The following is a 21593-nucleotide window of genomic DNA, read 5'->3' as shown; positions in this document are numbered from 1 at the left end:
CCAATTTGGGGGTGTCCTGGGTGTCACGCAGCACTGCCTGCCTGCAGGGGGGAAACTGAGGCACGGGAGGCTGGTGCAAAGCAAGGCCGGCTTCTCCCTGGCCTCCAGGCAGGCGCACGGGAGCTGCTCCTGGTTCTGCTCGTCCAGCGGGGGGGGGGCTGGGGCTGTCCCGGGTGCCTGGGTGAGCCGTGCAGGAGCCGTGCAGGAGCCGTGCAGGAGCCACGCAGTGGCTGTGCAAAGGATGTGCAGCAGCCATGCAAAAACTCTGCAGCAGCCGTGCAGCAGCTGTGCAAGAGCCATGCAAGAGCTGTGCAGCAGCCGTGCAGGAGCCGTGCAGGAGCCGTGCAGGGTGCGCAGAGCTGTGCGCGAGCTGTGTGAGTGTTGTGCAGGAGCCGTGCAGGAGCTGTGCAGGAGCCATGGAGAGCTATGCAGGAGACACGCATGGGCTGTGCAAGAGCCGTGCAGGAGCTGCGCGGAGCCGTGCAGCAGGCGTGCAGCAGGCATGCAGGAGCCGTGCAGGAGCCGTGCAGAGCTGCGCAGAGCTGCGCAGAGCTCTGCAGGAGCCATGCAGAGCCGCAGTGAGCCGTGCAGAGCCGTGCAGAGCTGTACAGAGCCGTGCAGAGCCGTGCAGATCGGTGCAGATCGGCGCAGACCGGTGCAGATCGGTGCAGATCGCTGCAGCCCCGCACTGCCCCGCGCAGCACCCGCCTCGGCCCCCCCCCACCCCCCGCTCCCGCCGCGCCTGCACGTGCCGGGGGCGCGAGGGGGCGTGGCCTCACCCAGGGGGCGTGGCTTCGGAGGGCAGGGGGCGTGGCCGGCGGCGGAAGTGCGGGGGCGGGGCGGCGGCGGCCGTCGCCGCGGAGGAGGGAGCGGCAGCGGCGGCGGCGGCGGCGGCGGCGGCGGGGGGGTCCCGCTGCGGGCCGGGCCATGCGGCGGCCGTAGCGATGCAGCGCGCCGAGCTGCGGGACGGGGAGGCGGCGGCGGCGGCCGCGGCCTCGTACCGGGTGCTCAGCCGCCTGCTGGGCTATGGGGCCGCGCCGGAGGCGGGCGCGGCGGGCGGCGCCGTTACCGGCGGGGCGGGCGCGGGGCCGCCGGGCCCCGGCGGGGGGCGGCTGCCGCTGCCCCTCCCCGCCGCGGCGGTGGCGCTGCCGGGCGGCGGGGCGCCGCGGGGGCCCCGGCCGCCGCCGCAGCTGATGGTGTTCCGCAACGCGGCCGAGGGGCGGCCCGGCGAGGCGGAGGAGGGCGGCCCGGCGGCGGGCGGCGGCGGCGGAGAGGGCCCGGCGGCGGGCGGCGCCGAGCTGCTGTGCCCGCGGCACCGCTGCGCCCTGGAGCCCAAGGCGGCGGCGGCGGCGGCGGCGGCGGCGGGGCGCTGGGGGCCGCCGGGCGGGCTGGAGCTGCAGCTGGCCGCGCTGGGGCTGCGGCCGCCGGGGCTGGGCCCCAAGGGCCCCGGGGGCTGCCCGTGCCTCGGGCCGCCGCCGCCCGCCGGGCCCGCCGCCGAGGAGACGAGCGACGCGCTGCTGGTGCTCGAGGCGCTGGAGCCCGACGAGGCCGGCAGCGGCTCCGAGGAGGAACCGGGCAGCCCCGACGGGCAGGAGCCGCCGCGCGGAGCCGCCCGCGCCAACGGGAGGAGCGGGACCGGCCCCGGCCCCGGCCCCGCGCCGCCGCCGCCCGGGGCGGGCTGCAGGAAGGGCTCGCTGCGGGTCCGCCTCCGCCGCCTCTTCCGCACCAAGAGCTGCAGCGGAGGCTCGGCCGCGGGGGACGCCGCCGCCACCGGGAGCCGCCGCGCCGGGGACCTGCCCGCCTCGGCCGGGAGCCTGACCGACGTGTGCGGGGCCCGCGGCCGCGAGCAGGAGGCGGGCAGGTACGGGCCGGGCCGGGCCGGGGGGGCAGCGGGCAGCGGCCTCCCGACGGTTTGGTGGCGGCCGGAGGGGACTTGGGCTCGGTGCTCACGGCCGGGCCGGGCTGCGGGACCGGGGAGGTCGGGGGGGGTCTCTTGGGGGGAGCGGGACAGAGGCGGGCCCGGGGGGGAGCGGGGCTCTTCGGGCTGGGGGAGCAGCACCGGGCCGGCTGGGCACCTGGTGGAGGCGGTGCTGGTGTGGGGGACCTCAGCCCCCGGGAAGTGCACCCCGAGAGCGGCCTCTGGGGATGCTGAGCCGCAGCCCGGGGGCTCCCGGTGCCAGCCCCCGTTCCCTGCTGGTTTCCTGAGCCTCACGAGCCCGGCACTCAGGCTTCAGCCTCGGTGCTGGTGGGCAGAGCCCGCTGTGCAGGGTGAGGCCCGAGGAGGTGCTGGGGGCCTGATCCTGGCACCCCTGTGCGGGGCTGGCCGTGCCGTGGGGCTTTACGGCGGCTTCTCGCTTGGATTTTCTGCTCTGGCTCCAGCTGCGCGGCTCAGAGCCCGCAGCGTTCGTCCAGCGTGGGGTTTGAAAGCTGCCCTTTGCCGGTGGCTCCCGTTCCTCCGGCAGGCTGGCACGGGCGCTGTCACGGGAGGGCACGTCACCGCGCGGCGGAGCCACCAGGCTCGTGGGCTCCGCCAGCAGCTGGCCCTGCGCGGGGCGCTGAGCCGCTGCCTGGCACCGCCAGGACCTTCTGCAGCAGCGCCTCCGTCCTGTGGCTGCTTTTAGCAGCTGGCCCCTATTTCTCGAGGGCCGAGGGCGCGTGGCTCGGTCCTGCCGCGCGTGGGGACTGCGCGGGTTCTGGATCGCGTTGGTCTGAGTCGTTCACGCTGGTGTGTGAGCCCGGCCGTGGTGTGCTCCCGGTTCCAGCCTGGTGGCACAGGCCGAAGGGGAGCGTTTCTGCGGAGGCCGTGAGCTGCTCGATGCCAACGGGAGAGGGCGAGGTGCCCTGGTGCTGTGCCAGCCCCGGCCCTGCCGCAGAGCCTGCTGCCCGCAGCACCTCCAGCAGCTGGCGTGAAACTCCTCGCGGGAGGCAGGGAGAAAGGACCCATCTGAGGGCTGCACGCCTGCTTCTGGCCGGCCTGGAAGCAGCGTTAAATGATTGAATGGACCTGGAGCACTTTGGGGTTGGTGTTCCTCCTGCGGGGCTCCTGGGGCAGCGTGCCTCTGGTGTGGGCTCGAGGCGTGCGCGGAGCCAGGCTGGGCCCCGAGCTCGGGTCTGTGCTCACCGGGTGCTTCGGCCGTGAAGCCGTTGTGGGGGCAGTGAGGCTGAAATTCTCCCCGTTGCAGCAGGGTAGGTGGCTCCCGAGGTGGGACAGCCCCGTCCGCACCGGCCCCTGGCCCGCAGCTGCTCGGAGCATCCGAGTGTGACCTCCTGCCTCGTGGGAGGGTGCCTTGGTTTTATACACGGCTTCGTTTCCCACGAACGCCTAAACGTGCCTCCACCAGCGGTGTGCCAGGTTGCCTGTAACGACATAGTATTTTGCTAACGCGCCTGTGGTTTTTTCAGTCCTCGCTCTTCTCGTCGACAAGAGCGAGGAGTCCTCAGGACTTCCCCGCGCTGGGCTCGGGCGGTGGAAGGCTGGCGGTTACGTCTCTCCTCAGAGCAGGGGAGAGCCGTGGCGCTGCCTGGGCTTTCCCTTTTGTCGGAGAGTTTCATGGTCACTGCTGGGGGAAGTGCTGACTTCTCACGCTCCAGCGTCGTGGAACTGCTGTGCTAATTAGGATTTTAACAAAGGTTAGTTCAAGGTGCCTGATGCAGCAGCTGTTGTGGTTCAGGGACTTCTCCGCTGCCTCCAGCTTTGGGAGCCCCCCTCCTGCTGAAGAGGTCCGGGTTACTTGAGCCACGCTTTCTGTTCTGCGGAGCACTGGTGGGACCTGGAGGTTGCGCTCGGTGTTGGCCGTCCCCCGCCTGTTAACAGGAACAAGGTCGGCAAGGAGCAGTCTGTGCTGCTGAGCGCCCGCTCCCCGCGTGCGGCTCTCCCCTGGGTGCTGCTGGCAAGCGTTGCCCTTGGCCTGCAGTGGGTTAGTCTGCCTGTGCCCGGGCGTCGCTGAGAGCCAGCTCCCGGCGTGCGGAGCTGCATCCCGCAGTGCCAGGCCTCGAGGCAGCGCTGGGCAGCTCTGCCTCCTGCGTGCGCATGCAATTCAGAGCAAAGCGGCCCCACTGGCTGGAGTCAGTGGCCGGGCTCTGAGATGCGAGAGGCTTGGAAACTGAACGTGGAACATGAGGCTTCTCTCCCAGGGTGTAAGGATTTCAAGGCTGCAGCTGTGAAACTGCTCTTCTTGAAGCAATTTGTACCGCAGAGGCAAACGGAGGGTTGGGGGACAGTGCTGGGTTGCAGCAGTTCAGGGGCCAGGGCAGGCAGCCCTGAGCTGCAGGTGGTGGTGTATCCATGGTTGTATTGATGGCCTGACCTTGGTTTTATTAATGTCTCCATATAATACACCTCAAGTAGCGCGTAGCCGGCTGGTGGACAAGACCTGTGACATGCTAAAAGGCTGCCTGCGGTCACTGCTGCAGGATGGGCTGCGTCAGCGTGTCCCTGCTGCAGTCTGGGCCCGGCGGGTGACCCCGAAATCCCCGTCTGCTGCCGCTCAAGGCGCTCCCGGTCCCGTGTCTGTCCGTGGAGTGTTCAGTCCACGTGAATTGCTTCTTGCTCTCACCCTGCTGCAGATGTGAGCTTGCTAGAAATGAGAAATCGCAGAAATCTGTCGCTGGCTGTAAGATGCTGGCATAAAATGTGGCTGTTTTGGTAACAGCGGAGTGCCGGCGGTGCTCCTTCCCCTCTGTTTTAGGATGTGGGAGCAGAGCAGTTGCTGTATTATAGGGTTAGCTGCTGCTAGCCCGCAGTGTGACTTTGTGAGCGCGTGTGGCTGGTGACTGGTGAATTGTTCTCCTTTGAGGGCGAAAAAACTACCCCTCAAGTAGGTGCGAGAGCTTTGAAATGGAAACACTTCCAGGCATTTCAGTGGGATTTTGTATATCGAGATGTCGAATTTTTCTCAGCTCTTTTATTGGCAGTCCTGCAGCGTTACTTGTTTGTTCACAGCTGCGTGACCCGGTGACGTTGCTGGAGCTCAGCCGCAGACGAGGAGCACTCGGGGTGCCCTGCGAAGGGCCGGGGCGCACCCGTCTGCGGTGCGCTCACGTGGCGCCGTGCTGCTCGGCCGTACGGGGCCGGAGCTCGCCTCCCTGCTCCCTGCAGGCTGGCTGAGTTGTGTCAGGTCAGCGCAATCCCTCCGAGCGCTGCGAGCCCTTGCTCAGAGCTGCTTTTCCCTGAAGCCGTGCCCGGCCTGCTCCGGAGGCCGTGACGGGAGCGGGGCTGGGGCGTGGGGCCCGCTGGGACGACGTCGAAGGGGATGGGGATGGTCTCAGAGCTCCCCTGGGTCCCCGCTCCAACCGCGTGCAGTGGGACCGGTTCCTCCGGCCGGCTCAGTGAGGCCGTGCTGTGTAATTTGGGGTGACCTTGTCCGAGCCAGCACGGACGCGTCCCGGTGTACCGGGGGGCTGGGAGGACCCTGGGCAGGAATCCGCGGCACCGGAGCCTCCCTTGCCTTCAGCTTTGCTCTTTTCCTCGTCTGGAAGTGAGGTTCTGGCCCCAGGGTGCTTCCAGCCCCGGAGTGGTCCCTAAGCGGCGTTTTTGGGTTGAAATAGCGGAGGTTGGACAGCTCCGGTCTCGCTTTCCGTGCCGAGGCCCGGCAGCGGGCCGCGTTGCCCTGCTCACCCCAGCCGTGGGCTCGCGCCCTGGGTCTGCCGTGCCCTGTGCCCCCCCCGGCGTTCCCTCTGCCCAGGTCTGTACAAAGCCCTTTGGCGCTGCAGCAGGGAGGGTGCTGGAGGGGCTGGTTCCCTGCGTGGGGAGAGCACAGGGGTGGCTCCAGCCTCGTTATAAAATCGCTGTTTTGGGAAGGAGGCGTTGGAGGAATTACAGGTGCTCTCGGATGCCCGTCGGAGGCGCCTTTTCAGCCGTTTCCATCCACCTTGATGCTCCAGGCTCAGCTTCCCTGCCCTTCGCCGCCTCCTGGAACGCTTCGGGGAGGCGGCATCCTCCAAACGCCGCGCGAGGGCATTCGGCGTGCTGGCTGTAGGCACAGCCCGTGGTTGCGCAGGGCCCCAACCTGTTTGTCTGAGGCGTTTGGCAATGCCCGGTCCGGAGAAATGGTGTGGTGCCTGTTGTGAAACAGCCGCTTGGCTCCGGTTACGATACTTGCTTGGGGTTTTTCCTTTCCAAAGACTTTATTAATTACCTAGTTAGAGATTTGCTTAGTAGCAGGATGGAGACCTAGCTTTACTGGTTGACTGTCCTACTTAAGCCAACACGCTGCTCTAGGAGTCGCATAAACACGCGGCGTTGAGCTGTCTCGAACCTCTGTAAATCATGGTGAAGGCTCTCCCAGTTTGGGAGATCAAACGGTGTTTTCTTCTTCTGGGATGCACCGAGTCTCCCCATCCCTATTCATGATGTTTTTTTTTTTTTTTATTTCCAACAGGAAACACAGACTGACAAGAACTCAAAGTGCCTTTTCCCCGGTTGTTTTCAGCCCCCTCTTCACAGGTAAGGAATTGAGTCGTGTACGGTTGGGTCTGCCATTTTGCTACGCACACTGCTCCGTTCGTGTAACGGCAGCCTGCCCCTTTCCTCCACTGCGACCCTGGGGGCAGCTCCTGTGTCCTGCGTGGCCTCAAACCCGAACCGAGAGGAGCTGTAGAGAACGGGGACGTTTCACGTCAGCACTTTGCAGTTTCTTCTGTTGAAACCCAGGTCTGAGCTGTGCTAGAGGCGAGGCTCCTTCCTCCACGGGGGCTTTTTGCGCTGGCGGTTCGGGAGCTCCCTGTGGGGCAGGGGCTGTGCCTGTGCTCCCCTCCGGTGGCCCGAGGGGGCTGAAACCGCTCGGTGGGGCAGCGCCTCCCCGCGCAGCGTCTGTTCTCTGCGTGCTTCCCCTCTCCCCGCTTCCTGCTGCTTTCTGACCTTCCTCTTTCTGCCGGGGGAAGCTGGCTGCTTTATAAATGGCACAAGGGGGAAGTCCTGCTCTGCCGGCGGCTGATACCGAGAGCCTTCTGTCACCGTCATGTGCCTGGTGTGGGTGTGGGCCGGCAGCGAGAGCCCCCCCAGCTGCGGGGCTCAGGACCTCTGCGGGCGAGTCCTGCCTTAAAGCTCGCGGAGAGGAGGGCTAAGGGCACAAGTGAGCATTAGTCGGGTGTGCAGAGCTGCACCGCGGTGTCGCAGAGCTCAGGAACAAAGCGAACGCGCGCTGAGAGGCTTGTTGCAGGGCTGAGGACTTGCAGGGTCTCGTGGCTCCGTGCGGCTCCTTCAGCCCTGCAGAGATGGAGACGTTCGGGGGCGATCGGGCCGTGCCGGTGCCCGGTGTCTTCTCCGTTCTCGTACTGCTTCGGCTGATGTCCCGATAGCGGGGCGGCATGCGGAGGATGCTCCCTGCGAGATGTGACTGGTTTTGTGTGTGTCACATGCATTTATTCAGCAAATCGAGGCTGGTTGAAGCAAAAGCTGCTCCTACACCGTCAGCTGTCACTAGGGGAAGCTGCGGGCAGAGATCTGTGGCTCTCGTGCCTCCCGGTGACAGGCGTTACGTGGCCGTGCGTGCTGAGTGTCTTGGCTTCAAATGAATATTTAACAGAGAGGAGAGCATGGAGTGGACGAGTTCCTGCTCCAAATCTGCGAGGTTGATGTAATTGCTAGCTTATCCTATTAAACGTTCTTAAAATGGCTCATGTCAATTTTTGCAAGTCGGTGGAGTGGTGGCAGTGTCCTCCAGGAGCTTTTCCTTTGCAGAGGGCCGTGCCAGCATCCCCAGCGTCAGCGTGCCTGCCCTTTAATCGCTTTGATTTGTTGGTGACTTCGGCCTGACCCAGCTGGGGTCCGTGTGGAGGATTTCTGGGGCTGGGCCTGCCAAAGTAGGACTCAAATGCCTGGCCCAGCTTGCTTGGGGTTCTTGGTGACTTGCTTCCAGGTCAGCGCGAGGGCCGAGCTGGGGCCAGCAGAGGTCCGTGCCTTCCGTGCCCCCTCCACAGGCGTGCTGGGCTGTCGGTGCACGTAGCTGCCATCGCTGCTGTGCTGGGAAGGGTTTGAAAGCTGGGCTCCTGCAGCCCCCCTTGGTCCCATCGCTTTTTGTTTGTGCGAGGCGAAGGCTCCCAGCCTACGTGGCTGCTTCATTTGTAGGGCGTGGAAATGAAAGGGTGGCTGCATGCATGCGTGTGCACCCACACCCATCGGTCCCCCAGGGAGAAGGTGCCGCGGATAATAACCCGGCCTAAATAACCCTCGTAACGCGGCTTATTAGTAGATAGGACTTCTACGGGCAGGAGGAAGCTGAGTCAGTACTGCCCTGTGCGGTAAATACCTGGAGGTACTGACCGAGAGGCCGGGGAAGTTTTTCCATCTGAAGCAGAATTGGGGCCCTAACCCCAGGAGTCGAAGCCTGACACAGCCGAATCCTGTGGTCCCTGGGACCATGGCCCAGGTGTGTGTGGTGCTCTGGTGTTGGTTAGTGGTTTGTGACAGCTGGGTTAGACTTTTTATTTTGGAAAGTTCCTTGGCTGTGCTAACACCGCTCAGTCCTCTCTTCAGGAGTTAGCTGGTTTCCTTTCACTTCTGTGTTGGTCTGATACTGATGGTTTAACCTTGATTTCATGGCTTCATTTTTCTCCCATGAATTTAGATTAATTTTAGGCTTTACTAGTTCGTTAGACATCTCAGTTTGCATCGTCATTTTCCCAAACCAGTGTCCTGGGTCTGGAGCCTTTAGGTGAATTCCAGCAATTTAATGTAGAGGCCTGTCCAGGTGGCACCTTCGTGGCCTGCCGGATAAAAGGTATTTCTGTTAGATTGGCTGCTTGTAGGCAAACTCCAACTGGAATTAATAGGCGCATTATTTCATAGCTGTGTATCAGCAGGGTAGGGCTGCGAAACCATTTCCCATCAAGTGCCAGTGCTGGACGTCGGTGAGGAGCGCTGCGGGAGCTCCGTGCTTCCCCATCGCCTGCTGCTGGACCGGTGTCCGTCGCTCCCTTACTCCTCGTGGGCAGGGGTCCCAGCCCCTTCCCCTCTCCCCCTGCGTGCCCGGGAGGTGCAGCACTAACAGTCTCGCTCCGCCAACCTGCAGGTGAAACAGTGTCACTAGTGGACGTGGACATCTCCCAGCGAGGACTGACCTCCCCTCACCCTCCAACTCCGCCGCCTCCTCCGCGAAGAAGCCTCAGCCTGCTAGGTACGGCACCGTGCCTCTCGAGAGCCCGTCCGTGTGTCTGCCCAGGAGCACAGAAGCTGTCTGTCTGCCCCTGCTGAGCCCTAGCAGGGCCTCGCTGCCTGCTCCCCCTGCCCCAGCAGGACTTCTTGCTGTTGCTGGTGGTGTCGGTGTTTCTTGTAGATCGGGCAGGAGGGGAGGGTTGTGGCGGAGCCGTGCGAGGTGGGACGTGATGTGCTGATTTCGCGGTGTCTCCTCTGATACGGCTGCCCACAAAAACATCCCTCACTCCCTCCCATTGCCTGCCCAGGCCGGCTCCCTCCCCTGCTTCAGTCTGTGGCAGGGAGGCTTTGGGGAGGATGGCACCGGGAGCCTGGCGCGGCTGCTCGGCACCCTCCTCTGGAGGAGGCTCCTCTCTGAGCTTAGCACGTGTCAGCCTCGGTGAGCAGCACCCGACGTGCGCATCCCGCGTGCCGGGGCAGCGTTGTGCCTGTGAAGTCGTCTGTAAATGCCTGTCTTGTGCTGCAGGCTGCGTGCATGGAGGGAGCTGGGCTGGAGAGCTAACTCCTTCGCGCCAGGTGTGTGCGCACAAACCTCTGAGCGTGCTGAGGACGGGTCGCTTTGGCACCGCAGCAGTGCCCTGCTCTCAGGAGCCGGCGGAGCACCGTGAGCTCTCCAAGAAGAGCTCCACCTCCTGCTCCAGGCAGCGCTCGGTGCTGGTTTGCTCAGCAGTGCAGGGCTCGCTCGCTTTCTGTTTTCTGAATGTCTCTTGCCTCTGTTCTCTCCTAGATGATATCAGTGGGACGCTGCCTACATCTGTCCTAGTGGGTCCGATGGGGTCTTCCCTGCAGTCTTTCCCTCTGCCTCCGCCTCCTCCACCCCATGCCCCAGGTCAGCTTAGCTTTAGCAGCAGCAAGGCTTTAGTTCTCCGGGGCTTTGGACTTTGCAGCTCTTCTTGGTTAACTTTAAGGCTGCACTGTAAGACTCTAACAGCAGCAGTGCTGCCTCCTCTGCCCACTTAGGGACGTGCAGTGCTACTGATGGTGTGCCATTGTGTCACGGCTCTGGTTTCCTGGCCTTGGTCCTTTGTCTGTTTTCCACGTGCTGTGGCTCTTTTGTTGCCCCCAGTTGTTTTCCCGAAGCTTGTAATTGCGCCAGCTTTATTCTCAGTGCAGCATCTCCCATTTTCTCTGCTTCTTCCTGGGTTCAGCAGAAGCACGGCCCCTGGCTGTGGACTGGGGTGTGCTCTGGGTGTCAGCAGTGTCAGACAGCAGCCGTAGGAGCAGGGCTCAGCTCAGGAGCCCGGGCTCTGCCCGCCTGCTGTGCAGTCCAGCTGAACAGCACGGGAGGATGTTCCTTATGCAACTCCCCTTTGGTTTTCAGTTTCCTGCCCTTCAGGACCCGCGGGGCTTTAATTGCCCCCTTGTTGTGAACTAAGGTGTTGGGATGGGTTAATTCCTTCCAGCTGGTGCCACCTGGCACTTCCCTTGGCTTCCCTCCAAGCTGGCTTAAGGAAATAGCAGACGAGGGCTCCGAATGAGTCACCTTGGAGGAGCCAGGTGGTGACTCCTGCCGTGTCCTTCACGAGGACGCTGTCCTCCTGTCCATCAGTCCTGCTTCCTCATCTCCTCCTGCCCTGCCCTCTGGAGCCGGGCGTGCCGGGGGACGGGGCGGCTCGGTTTTGGGGCGAGCTCCCGACGGGTGACCGTGGCCCGGACCGTTTCTCCCTCTGCAGACGCCTTCCCGCGGATCTTGCCCCTCCGGCCGATGGAGACGGCGCCCAGCCAGCCCGCCCCGCACCTCCAGTGCCCGCTCTACCGGCCGGACTCGAGCAGCTTCGCAGCCAGCTTGCGGGAGCTGGAGAAGGTAACGTCCTCGTGGGGGGGTGCTGGCAGCACAGGACCTCGGGAGGGGAAGGCTGCAGGTCTAGGCCGTGGTTTTTGGGACTGACCAGGAACAAAAGTTTAAGGCGGGACCAGAAAACCACCTGCCTTTTTCCCAGTGAGGTCTTTGGTGAGTGCAGAACAGCATCGCTCATGCGTGGAAGAACTGTCATGGTTAGATCTGGTATTTCACTACTTCTGGGTGCTGGATGTGATGTCGCTCCTGGAAGAGAAAGCACCGAGTCGTAACCATCTATTTTCCTGCTGAATGTAACCAAAAACTTAAATTTTGGCGTTAGAAGTGAATTAACAATAGCAAACTGCTGCCTTTAGTTGGTGACGCAGTCTTCCTTGTTCGTGGTCTGCTGACGTTCCGTGTCTCGCTTCCGCAGTGCGGGTGGTACTGGGGACCGATGAACTGGGAGGACGCGGAGATGAAGCTGAAAGGGAAGCCGGACGGGTCCTTCCTGGTCCGAGACAGTTCTGATCCCCGTTACATCCTGAGCCTCAGCTTTCGGTCGCAGGGCATCACCCATCACACCAGGATGGAGCACTACAGAGGTAAGAGCCACGGGGAGCTCTGGGGGTGCTGACGGCTGGGGCCCGTGGCTGTGGGCAGTCTGGTCTCAAGGTCCCAAATCTCTGCCCAGAGCACTGATGCGGCAGAAAAGAGGGAGCAGCAGCAATGTGTCCTCACTCTGTGTCCTGCATTTAACCTTGCTATCTATGCCTTGGGCACAAGTTTCCTTAAAGCAATGAAAAACCGGGGAATAGAAGAGTTGCCCGTGCCTCTCCTCAGGCCTTGCTTCGGAAAACTGAACTTGAAGAGAATGATGATGGGGAGATCTGAGATCCCGCATCACGACGGTGTGATATAGCGAGAGCCATCGTTCACGGCTGTCCGATTCCCCAAACTGAACTCTCCCCGTGAAATGAGAAGCGATCTGTTGACATCACAGCTCGTCACCTTGCTTTGTTCTGCTCGGGGGATGCTCAGCAGCGGTGCCAGCTGCCCTCTGTGCAAGGCGAAAGTTTTAGCTCCACTGTTGTGGGCGTTTGTTCTGAGAACTTTGCGGTGTTTGCACCCTTTCTTCCTGCCACGCTCGCTGTCGTGCATGGGGTCCGTCTCACCTCGCCCACATGCTTTTTCTGCTCATCTTCAGATGTGGTTTTCCGTATCGAACCCCAGCGCAGGCAGCTGCCCTCAGGCCGAGCAAAAAGCCTGAGAAGGCTCAGCACAGGAGGGAAGGGCATCATCAGGACTCCGGCACCTGCCCTGTACCCGGTGGGCAGGCTGTAATAACAGCTGCCTGCAGAGCATTGTCATTAGGTGTGCTGCCAGATAATGGCTTCTGAGGCTTCCCAGGCAGTCTGCTGGAGAAAACAGTGGTTTGTGACCTTTCAGGGCACAGCTCACCTGTTCCACCTTTTTGCCCCTACTCTGGGGATGTCGCTGTGTCTTCCCCCTCCGTTAGCATTGCTAGTGCTAATCAACCCAGCAGAGTTTCTGGTCTTGAACCCCTCCGGTGGGAAGTGCACCAGCATTAATTGTAGCCTGTCGAGAGCCAGTTGTCCTGCCCATTGCATAAGGAGGACTGGCTTTCATCACCCTGTCCTTAGAGAACTTGTAAGCAGCATTTCCAGCTGGGGGAGATGTGAGGTCGGCTGCACAGAGGATGCTTGCTCATGACTGAGCTTTGGATCAAACCGCTGCTGCTGCCGGTCTGGTTTCTTGCTTTGGGGCTGGGGTCCTTGTTCTCAGAGCTCCCTTAGCCGGGTGTCCTTCCCTCCTTTCCCTCAAACTGCATTTCTTGCTGCACGTGGTGAAGGCTGGTGCTGCCACCATCCCCGGAGCAGCGTTTCCAGCCATGGCACTGCATCAGGAACTTCATTCCTGGGTCCAGTGCTTCTGTCTGCATCAGTGGCTCTGTGCTTGCCCCTGGGCTGCCTGCCTTGTGCTGAATGTGCTGCAGCAGCGTGCAGAACTGCAGACCTGCGCACTCTGATAAACCGTGAAGATGACAAATGGTGGGGCTGAGGGAATGGTAGAGATAAACGCTTGACCTTCAGGTTTCAGGTACTCGAGAGGAAGAAGACATAATTTTTGTCTTTTTTTAGGAGAGCTGAGTAGGCAGCCTGCGGAGGCTGGTGTTTGTGCAATAACCCCCCAGCGTCTGTCCTTTGCATCTACTTGCCACTCGTAAGGGCTCATTCAGATCAGAGATTGCTGGTGCCCGAATGTTTAGCAGGTGCTAACCTGGATCACTGGTTCTCACACTGGTCCCTGGTAGGGGTGAGAGGATGCCATTTCCCAGTAAATCCTACCAGACTGAGCTGTGGGGAGAGGAAGTGCATTGTAAGTTTGTGAGCAGTGTGTAAGCCCTCTGTTGCTGGTTGCTGGCCACCCCACAGAGGGCCGTGATTGCTGGACATCCTCCAGCACCGCCTCTTCTAGGTTTCCTGTGCTGCTGCTGGGGCAGCTGCTCATCCCAAAAGTCCCTGGGCTGGAACACAACTTTGGGTACCTCTGGTTCAGCTACACCTTCTCCTTGGCACGAGTGCTTTACGAGGGTGGGTGCAGGGACACAAGTCGCTCGCTGCCTCGTGGCTCCGGGTTCCAGGGTGCCCGCAGACGAGCGATGCAATGCGCCCGCTGCGGGGATCTGCCCCCTGCGGGCCTGGTGGGATCGCTCCTAGGATCCTGTTGGGCTCCTCCTGGTGAAGCTCTGTTCTGCCAAAGCACTGCCTGATCCCCTTGGTAGCTCCTTGGTCACGAAGGCATTCTGGCTTGGGCGAGGTTTTGTGGGCAGAAGGGGACGGGGGGACCACGGGCAGCGCTCTGGCAAGCGGGGGAACAGGCAGGGTGGCTCTCCGGTACAAGAAGGGCAGTGTCTGCAGCACCGAGAGCGTGAGAGCAGTCTGACTCGAGGCTTTAACCTACTTAGGGTTCTCTCAGCAGGTTGGGGCCCTGCCTCCCCTGGGCTGCCCTCTCCAGTCCCATGGTTTGCCGTTCGAGCAGTGCCTCCTGCGTCAGGTGGCGGTGCCAGCCGGGCTGCAGCTCTCGGCGGCTGTCACCTGGCCTTTAAAACATCGGTCCCACATCTCTCCCTGCCACCAGCGCCCCTGTAACGTGAAACCCTTCTGTTCTGTTGGAAGGGACCTTCAGCCTGTGGTGCCATCCCAAGTTCGAAGACCGCTGCCAGTCTGTGGTGGAGTTCATAAAGAGAGCGATCATGCACTCCAAAAACGGGAAGTTTCTTTACTTCCTCCGATCCAGGGTCCCAGGTGAGTGTCCTGCTGGGTCTGGGGGATGACTCTTGCTCTGTGATTAGCTGCTGGCGTGTTCTAGAGAGCCAGCTTAGTTCAGCTTTTGTCTACTCCCTCAATCAGCTGCTTGGCTATTACAAAAAAAAAAAGCTGCTCCCTCTACCAGTTACTTGGCTCCTGAAGCCCAGCTGCCTTCCCTCCCCCAGTCTCGGGGCTGCTTTGCTGAGAAACCTCTCCGTGCTTTGCAGCTTCCCAGTTCTCCCTTTGCTGAGACCCACCTGGGGCTGCCGAGAGGAGAGGCATTAAACCGAGCGTGTGGGAGCGCTTCCAAGTGGGGAGCTAAATGTGAGCCTCGAGTGATGGATGCTGTAGGTTCAGAGTCCCCAGGGGGACCGTGGTGCCAGGGCACATCCACAGGCAGGTGCTTGCAAGCACGAGGGAGTGTTGAGAAGCTTTGTTGGAGCACGTTTGACTGCATGATGCTGGAATTGCAGAGTGCTTGTTTTCCCATCCAGCAAAGTCTGGTCCTTCGGAACGGGCTCACATCTGCCTCCTGCGAGAGCCAGGCTGGCAACTGGGTCCGTGTCTTTATCAATTTTTTTCTGGTTTTGACTCAGCTGTCATTGCATGTCAGAAAGCTAGCTGAAAATCCAGCGTGAAAGAGAGGGAAGAGTCTGCCAGCTGAACAAATACGCCCCTTACTTGGGAGAGAGCAGCAGTGGGGAGCAGGAGTTGGAGGGAGGATGAGAGGTGATGCTTGGAGCAAAGCACCAGAGCAGAAGGGAACGCGGCTGCAGTAAAGCAAGGCACGGCGGTGAAGCAGAGAGGGGCAGGATCGAGAAGATGGCCAAGGCCCTGGTGGGGGCAGGTGGGGAGGGGATGGGATGTTCCTGGCTCCAGGCTGGCTCTGGCTCACCCATGGGATCGGAGCAGAGCTGGAGTCATAGCCCAGACCTGTTCAGTGTTGCCCCCTGCTGCAGAGATGGCCAATAACTGGGAAGCTGATTTATGACGTGGCCACGCTTTCGGGGAGGAGAAGGCTGCAAAGCTACTGCTGCCGTGCATCCTGCCTCCAAGAAATTCTTTCAACTTCAAAATACAAAAATACTTTACCTTCCCAATCCTAAGACCTGTTCCCCTTGAGAACAGAGCTTCGTGGACTTGCCAGCTCCACAAGCAAATGCCTTAGTAGAAAGGATTTGCTCTAGAAAATATCTTTCAAAGAGAAAAGGAGTCCCCCTGAGCGGCGCCGTGCACCTGCCGGGGGTCCCCTCGCCGCCTGGTGCCAGCCCCCCTGAGCTGCCGGCCGGCTCTGCGGCCGCTCCTGCGCCCCTCCGTCTGCGTGCTGAGCCTCGATCCCTGAAAACCCAAGTCTCACGCTGATCCCTGATCTTTACTGGGAGAATATTTAGGATCTGCATCCCCCCGGCATGCTCGTTAGTGCTGTGCTCCTGCTGAAGCGCTAACGGCCTCCCAGAGGAGGGGGATGTTTCCAGCGGGCGCCTGGTGCTGGGGCACGCGGCCAGCACAGCGTGCAGAGCTCGTGCTGCGTCCCTGTAGCTGCTGGCTGCGCTCCCGGAGGCTAATTCCTTTTTGGTAGAATAAGGAGGGGGGGAGGAACCCAGCCTTCAATTGATTCCTGTTCTTTGCTTTCTCAAAAGCTGGCTCACAGCTTCCTGAGCTGCCTGGAGCAGTTCTGAGCCCATCTTAGTGTGAAGAGCTTTCCCTTTTCTCCTCTCACTCCACTGCCCTCAGAGACAGGCCAGCAGGAGGGGGTTAGAGTGTAACTAGCTCTGAATCCTTCTGTAAAGACAGATAAAACCTTACGCTGTGAATGAGCCCAGCTCCCGTAGGTCCTTTCTGGTGCTCCTGCTGACCTCTTGGTTCTGTGGGCTTGATTGTTGCTCTTAACTTGGGGGGAGGAGGTTGTGGGGCGGGGGGCAGCTGGATGCAGCTCCTTTCCAGCCGTGCCGGGCTGCTCCCTGCGTGGGGAGCTGGCTCTGCCGAGGCTGCTGCCGCCTCTGCCTTTGTGCCCAGCCTCGTGACCCCAAGAATGAGCAACTCCTGCGCAGCTTGAGCTGTCCAAATCCCCGGCCTTTTAATGCCTCGATACAGCTACCCAAAGGGTTATGCAGAGCAAAGCGTACGTGCCGGTCACGCTGCCTGCCTTTCCCTTTGGCTTTCTTCTGCGTCCTTTCTAAAGCACTTTGCTTCTTGGTATAAGGGGACTCTTCGCCACTGGTCCTGGGGGCGAGGCGGTTAGGAGCAGGCAGTGTCCTGCATCTGCTGTACCACTGGTGGCTGCAGGTGCCCTGTGGGGAGAGCTGGAGGGAGCTGTTGCAGCCTTGTGAGGGAGGCTGGAGATAGCTCGCGGTATCGCCCGTGTTTGCCTGGCCAGTGCTGAGCTGCCTGGGCACAGCCTCGCAGAGAGCTGCGGTTCCCAGGGACCAGCGCTTCCTTTGGGGACCGGCTGCGGTTCGTGTCTGACACCACAGTCTTCTCCAATATTCTTTCTTCCACAGGTCTCCCTCCAACACCTGTCCAGCTCCTGTATCCAGTCTCCAGGTTCAGCAATGTCAAATCCCTTCAGCACCTTTGCCGCTTTCGGATCCGGCAGCTGGTCCGGATCGACCACATCCCCGAGCTGCCGCTGCCCAAGTAAGTCCCGAGGGCTGGGCTGGGGAGAATTTGCTTTGGCTTCGGCTGCCGCTCGCCGTGGCAGGCAGAAGACCTCTGTGTGTCGGCAGCAAGGGCCGTGGGAGGGAGTGGTTGACTTCTTGCTTTTGGCCTTGGGTCAGCAGGATGAACGTCCTGCGGGGCACAGGGGTGCGGCTGGGTGAGGTGTTACGGCCGCTGCCGCTGCCAGGAGCGCGGGCTCCCGTTCCTTTGCGGAGGCTGGCGTGGCTGTGGCTCGGGGCTCAAGCTCCTGCCCGTGCCTTCCCCAGGCCCCTGATCTCCTACATCCGGAAGTTTTACTACTACGACCCCCAGGAGGAGGTGTACCTGTCGCTGAAGGAAGCTCAGCTCATCTCCAAACAGAAGCAGGAGACCGAATCCTCTACGTAGCGAGGCCGGCTCGCCCATCGTGTTGCTGTCACTGATGGTACGTGCGTGCTGCTGGTCCGTGCGCTGTCCCGTGGGGTCCAGCCTAAATCAGGCTGTTCCTCTGATTGCGAGGGAAAGACGAAATCCTCCCTAAGGATGCTGTTTGCTCCCACCAGCTTTTTTCCTTTACTTCTGGGGAGACGAGCAAGGCTTCTGCCGCTTGCTTGTGCTTGTTTCGTACCTTCACAGGCCTGTGCTCGCTCTTGTGCCAAACCCCGAGTGGTCTGGGGCGGGTTCAGCCACATCGGGCGGGCTGTTTGATCCCTTTCCTCTCTCTCTCTCCCCCACTAGGAATTTGGTTGTTGCCATCCAGTAGCCCAAGTCAGGCGGTGGTGGGGACGAGGCACGTGAAGGTGAAGCCTGCTTCTGCAGCGTGACTTCTGCTCTCAAGCTCTTTTGTAGAGAGAAGAGGGTTCAAGACTCCTAAGAAGCACAGCAGAAGGGGACCAAGGGTCTCGGCTCCTGGCTGAGGGCGAGGGGGTCTCGGAGGCAGCTGAGCCCAGCTCGCGGACTCCTTGCAGAACAAAGAATGTCACGGCACTATGTACGAGTTTTTGAAAGTTTTATTTTTGATGTCTTCATTTTTTTTTTTGAGTTTATTTTCAGCATGAGAAATACTGTCTTATCATCGGCTGAATTTTATTATCCTCCCTTGGAAACTTCGAGGTGAGGAGAGAGAAGGGGACTCTCTGGGAAGATCGCCTGCTCCGGGCACTGGTGGGACTGCTCTGCGGAGGTGAGGCAGCCGGAGAGCTGCTGGGAGGCAGCCCGAGCCAGGATCTCACGCAGTTCCGCAGGGCAGCCTCTGGAGAGCACGGGGCACGGCTCCCCAGCTCCCTAGGATCTGGAGAAGAGGGCCGGGCCTCATCCTGGGCAGCTGAGCTTTGCTACTGGACTTGCAGGATGGCCTTAAAGCTGGGCCCAAGGAAGGAAAAGCCTGCGAGCCGTTCGGATGTCCTGGAGCCTTCTGCCACACGGAGTGGTTGCTGCTGCACCGGGGAGCAGGGGCTGCCCGTCTGGGGAGGCGTCGTTCCCCTGAGCAAACACTGGAAGATTTCACTGGCAAAGCTGTCGCTGTGACGTTGGCAGCAGCCTGTGGACCAAAGGTACTTGAAGTGACCTCGGTCTGGCAGCGCCTTGGGACGTGCACTTTGAGCCTTTCTGCTGGCTGTCTCTAGAAGCTGTGAATGAAGTGGCTTTCTACTGAGGCGTGAAGGATCCCGATCGGTGGTTGCTGGGGCACGGAGGCATCTCTGGGGTGACTCGGAGCAAGGAACAGCCGAGGGTTCTTCTGGAGCTCGCTGCTTCCTCTTCCTGGGATGTCCGTGGAACCGCAGCGGTTCAGGAACAGGACGCCAGGAGAGGCGGCAGCTCTTGCTGAGCTGCTGGGCTTAGCACTGGCTGCAGCACCCGTGTCCCTTTCAGTCCTGGTCTGCTGCTTCATCCGTCACGGCAACTGCAAAGAGTTTGCATTTCATGGTGAAGTTTAAAGTTTGCCCGAAGCGATGCTGAGAAGTCTCAAGCTTTCCTCTGGTATTGAAACAAGGCTGTGTTCTTGGGCGAAAGAAACATCCCATCTTGCAACCGTGTGACCTGAAAATGCGATGCTGTGTGTGGCCTGGGTCTGCAGATGGGGTCAGTGCCCTGTGAGCCGGATGCAGTTGTTCGGGAGCTGCTGGGACTTTGTTCGTGCCCCGCAGAATGATCTATGTCCTTGAATTAGACACAGTCCTGTGGATCTTAAAGCAGCCTTGAAAAATCCTGATTGTCTGCCTATGCCAAGTGCTGCTGCAAAGGGTGCTAACTAATCCTGGTCTCCCTTTCTTAACCACCACCTCTGGCCTCGCTTTCAGTCTTGGGAAAAAAAGGTTTTTACAAGATTTGGCTTCCAGATGAAACCAATAATTAATCTTCAGAATCTGTAGAAATACCTCATCGGACGCTACCCGCTGCTGACTTTGCGTCGCATTGTCGGGTATCAGGACGGGGTGGCTGCCCCACACCGTGCCGGGTGGCATATCTCACTCAGCCCATGGTGAAATGTGAACTAATTTGGTCTACAGCTACCGCGTCCTCCCTGCGCAGGGGAGCTGCGTTTGTCCCTCTGCAGCCCTTGCCGTGTTCCCCCCCCCGCTGCAGACCCGCAGCTCCTTCCAAGCCATCAGCCTGCAGAAAGTGCAGCTGCTCCGACCAACGCACAGCACAACGGGGGGAAGCACCCGTGTCCTTGTGCACGGGAAACCTGAATATCAGAAACCTGAATATCAGCGCACCCGGCCCTGCTGCATCTCAGCTCCTCATGTGCTGAGGATTTGAATCTTCCAACTTATCCGTATGCTGGAACAGAAAATCTTCCCGACAGCCGTGGCTGGGCTGATGCCTCAAGTGTCCTACACCGTGCCAGCGAAGCAAGAGTGTGCCCGATGCAAATGTCTCTTGCAAAGCTTTTCCCCCCAAAGGAGACCCCAGAGATGAGGACACGATGGCATGGGGCAGGCGATGGCCTCGTGGCTGTGACCTGCTGGCCAGCTGCCTGACCTGGGGGAGCTGTGAATGCCCCCTTGCTGCAGCCGGGCACAGGCTGGTGTCTCCCAGGCGTGGCGGTGGCAGCATTATTTTCATTCCATCCCTGGTCTGGTACGGGGGGGACTGGGTATTGCTGGTGTAATAACGGCACCTGGGTTTGGGAAGGGGAACGGCCGGCCTGGGGGAGAAGCAGCACTGGGATGGGGCATGGGGCCGGCTGTGCCCTCGCTGGGCTTGCTGGGGACAAAAACGCACAAACCCGCTCCGCAGCGGCGGCAGGGTGGGAGAGCCCCCGTGTGTCCATCAGGAGCTCCGTGACACCCGTGTCCCTAAAACGCCCTGCGTGGGGGGGGCTGATGGTCCCACAGCACAGCGAGCTCAGGGCAGCTGCTGGGCGCTGCCCGAGTCCTGAAAAGCACGGACCGGGGCTGCCTCGGTGTGCTGGTGCGGTTGTCCTTGTGCCAGGGCGCTGTGTTGGCGTGGGCGTCCTCAGCTCAGCATCGATCTCCTTTCGCGGCCAGAGGGAGGGGAAGAGTTCGGCGTGGTTTGGGCAGCCTCGAGCCCCAGTGCTGCTGGGGCGGGAGCAGAAGGGGGCTGAGCACCCCGAAACCTCGTCCTGTCCGGCCGGGCACGCAGCACCTCACACATCCGTCCGAATTTAAACCCCGGAGGTGTTTTTCTCATGGAAGTGTTTTCCGTGTGAGCACGTGCAGGGAGGCAGGGGAGCTGGGGGCAGTGCGAGGCCGTGCCCCCCCCAGGAGGCTCGGTGATGCTCCGGGGCAGTGCGAGGCCGGGAGCCCTTTAGGGGGGAGCCCTTTGGGGGCTCCCCGGCAGCAGGGCCCCCGAGGAGGCACCTTCCAGCCTTCGGCCTCGCTTCCGTGCAGTTAACGTCTGACACGTGCGTGGCTTTACACCAAGAGGTCTGAGCCTGCCCCTCGGCGGCTGGGTGGGGGCCGGGTGCCCGCCCCCTGGTTTTACTTGGGAAATCCCTGGTGGAAGCTGGGGGGCAGCGCCCGGCGCCGGGTGGGGGCTCCCAGGTGGAAACGGAGCCGGGGCGAGGAGCGAAGGGCAGCGGCTCCCAGCGCGGCGAGCAGGAGGCGCGGGGCCGGGGGGGCTCCCGGCCGGGAACCACCTCCAGTAGAAATGCAGCTTTGCTTAATTTTCCTTTTTTTTTTTTTTTTTGTGTGTGTGCGCTTAATTTATTAAAATAGTTGCTGTATAATTTATTTTCATAAACTATATTAAAAAGTTACTAAATGGTTAAAAAAAAAAAAGAAGAACAGACTTGCAGGCCAATCTTTCAGAAGAAGAAATGTTTTTTGATATAACATGACAAATGCACTTTGGGTGTGTTTGGTTATTTTTGGGGGTGGGGGGGGAGCCTGGCTGTACCTGGGGGTCGTTCCAGAGGGGGTTTGTCTGTATATATTGTATTAATAGGCATGTTTGGCCTCTCGCGTGGAGCCGTTAGTGACCGCTGCAGGTCCCGTGGGGAAGCTGGTGTGAAGTTCCCAGTTTTTGTAAGCTGTCAGGCCGGGAGGGCTGACCTCTGTGTTTGTAACTCCTTTTTATCGTCGTTTGGACCGATGGGTTTTTGGGTTGGGGGGGGGGGGGGGAAGGGAGAGAGCGGGGGTTTGAAATAAAACGATTTGGAAATTGTTCGGTGCTGCGTGGTGCCTCGAGCCCGACGGGGGGGGTCCCGGGGGGGGGCTGGGGCTGT

The 21593-nt window shown here is 60.9% G+C and overlaps 1 protein-coding gene across 3 annotated transcripts; it reads left to right on the top strand.

Annotated features, from left to right (window-relative positions):
* Positions 1-869: 869 nt before the first annotated feature.
* SOCS7 (suppressor of cytokine signaling 7) lies at positions 870-21477 on the top strand. 3 transcript variants are annotated; one of them, XM_066981462.1, is made up of 10 exons: positions 870-1861; positions 6381-6445; positions 9012-9116; positions 9882-9983; positions 10828-10958; positions 11368-11536; positions 14132-14260; positions 16765-16900; positions 17188-17345; positions 17639-21477. In XM_066981462.1, exons 1-9 carry the CDS (start codon positions 945-947, stop codon positions 17306-17308), a joined length of 1875 nt encoding a protein of 624 aa, XP_066837563.1. In that variant the 5' UTR covers positions 870-944; the 3' UTR covers positions 17309-17345; positions 17639-21477. The 3 variants fall into 3 exon arrangements, with proteins under 3 accessions (XP_066837563.1, XP_066837565.1, XP_066837564.1); XM_066981463.1 differs by lacking the exon at positions 9882-9983 and having other exon boundaries at positions 871-1861; XM_066981464.1 differs by lacking the exons at positions 9012-9116; positions 9882-9983.
* Positions 21478-21593: the final 116 nt, after the last annotated feature.

Source organism: Anser cygnoides, chromosome 22 (assembly GCF_040182565.1).
Source record: "Anser cygnoides isolate HZ-2024a breed goose chromosome 22, Taihu_goose_T2T_genome, whole genome shotgun sequence".
Lineage (NCBI taxonomy): Eukaryota > Metazoa > Chordata > Aves > Anseriformes > Anatidae > Anser > Anser cygnoides.
This window is presented reverse-complemented; position numbering and strand designations above follow the sequence as displayed.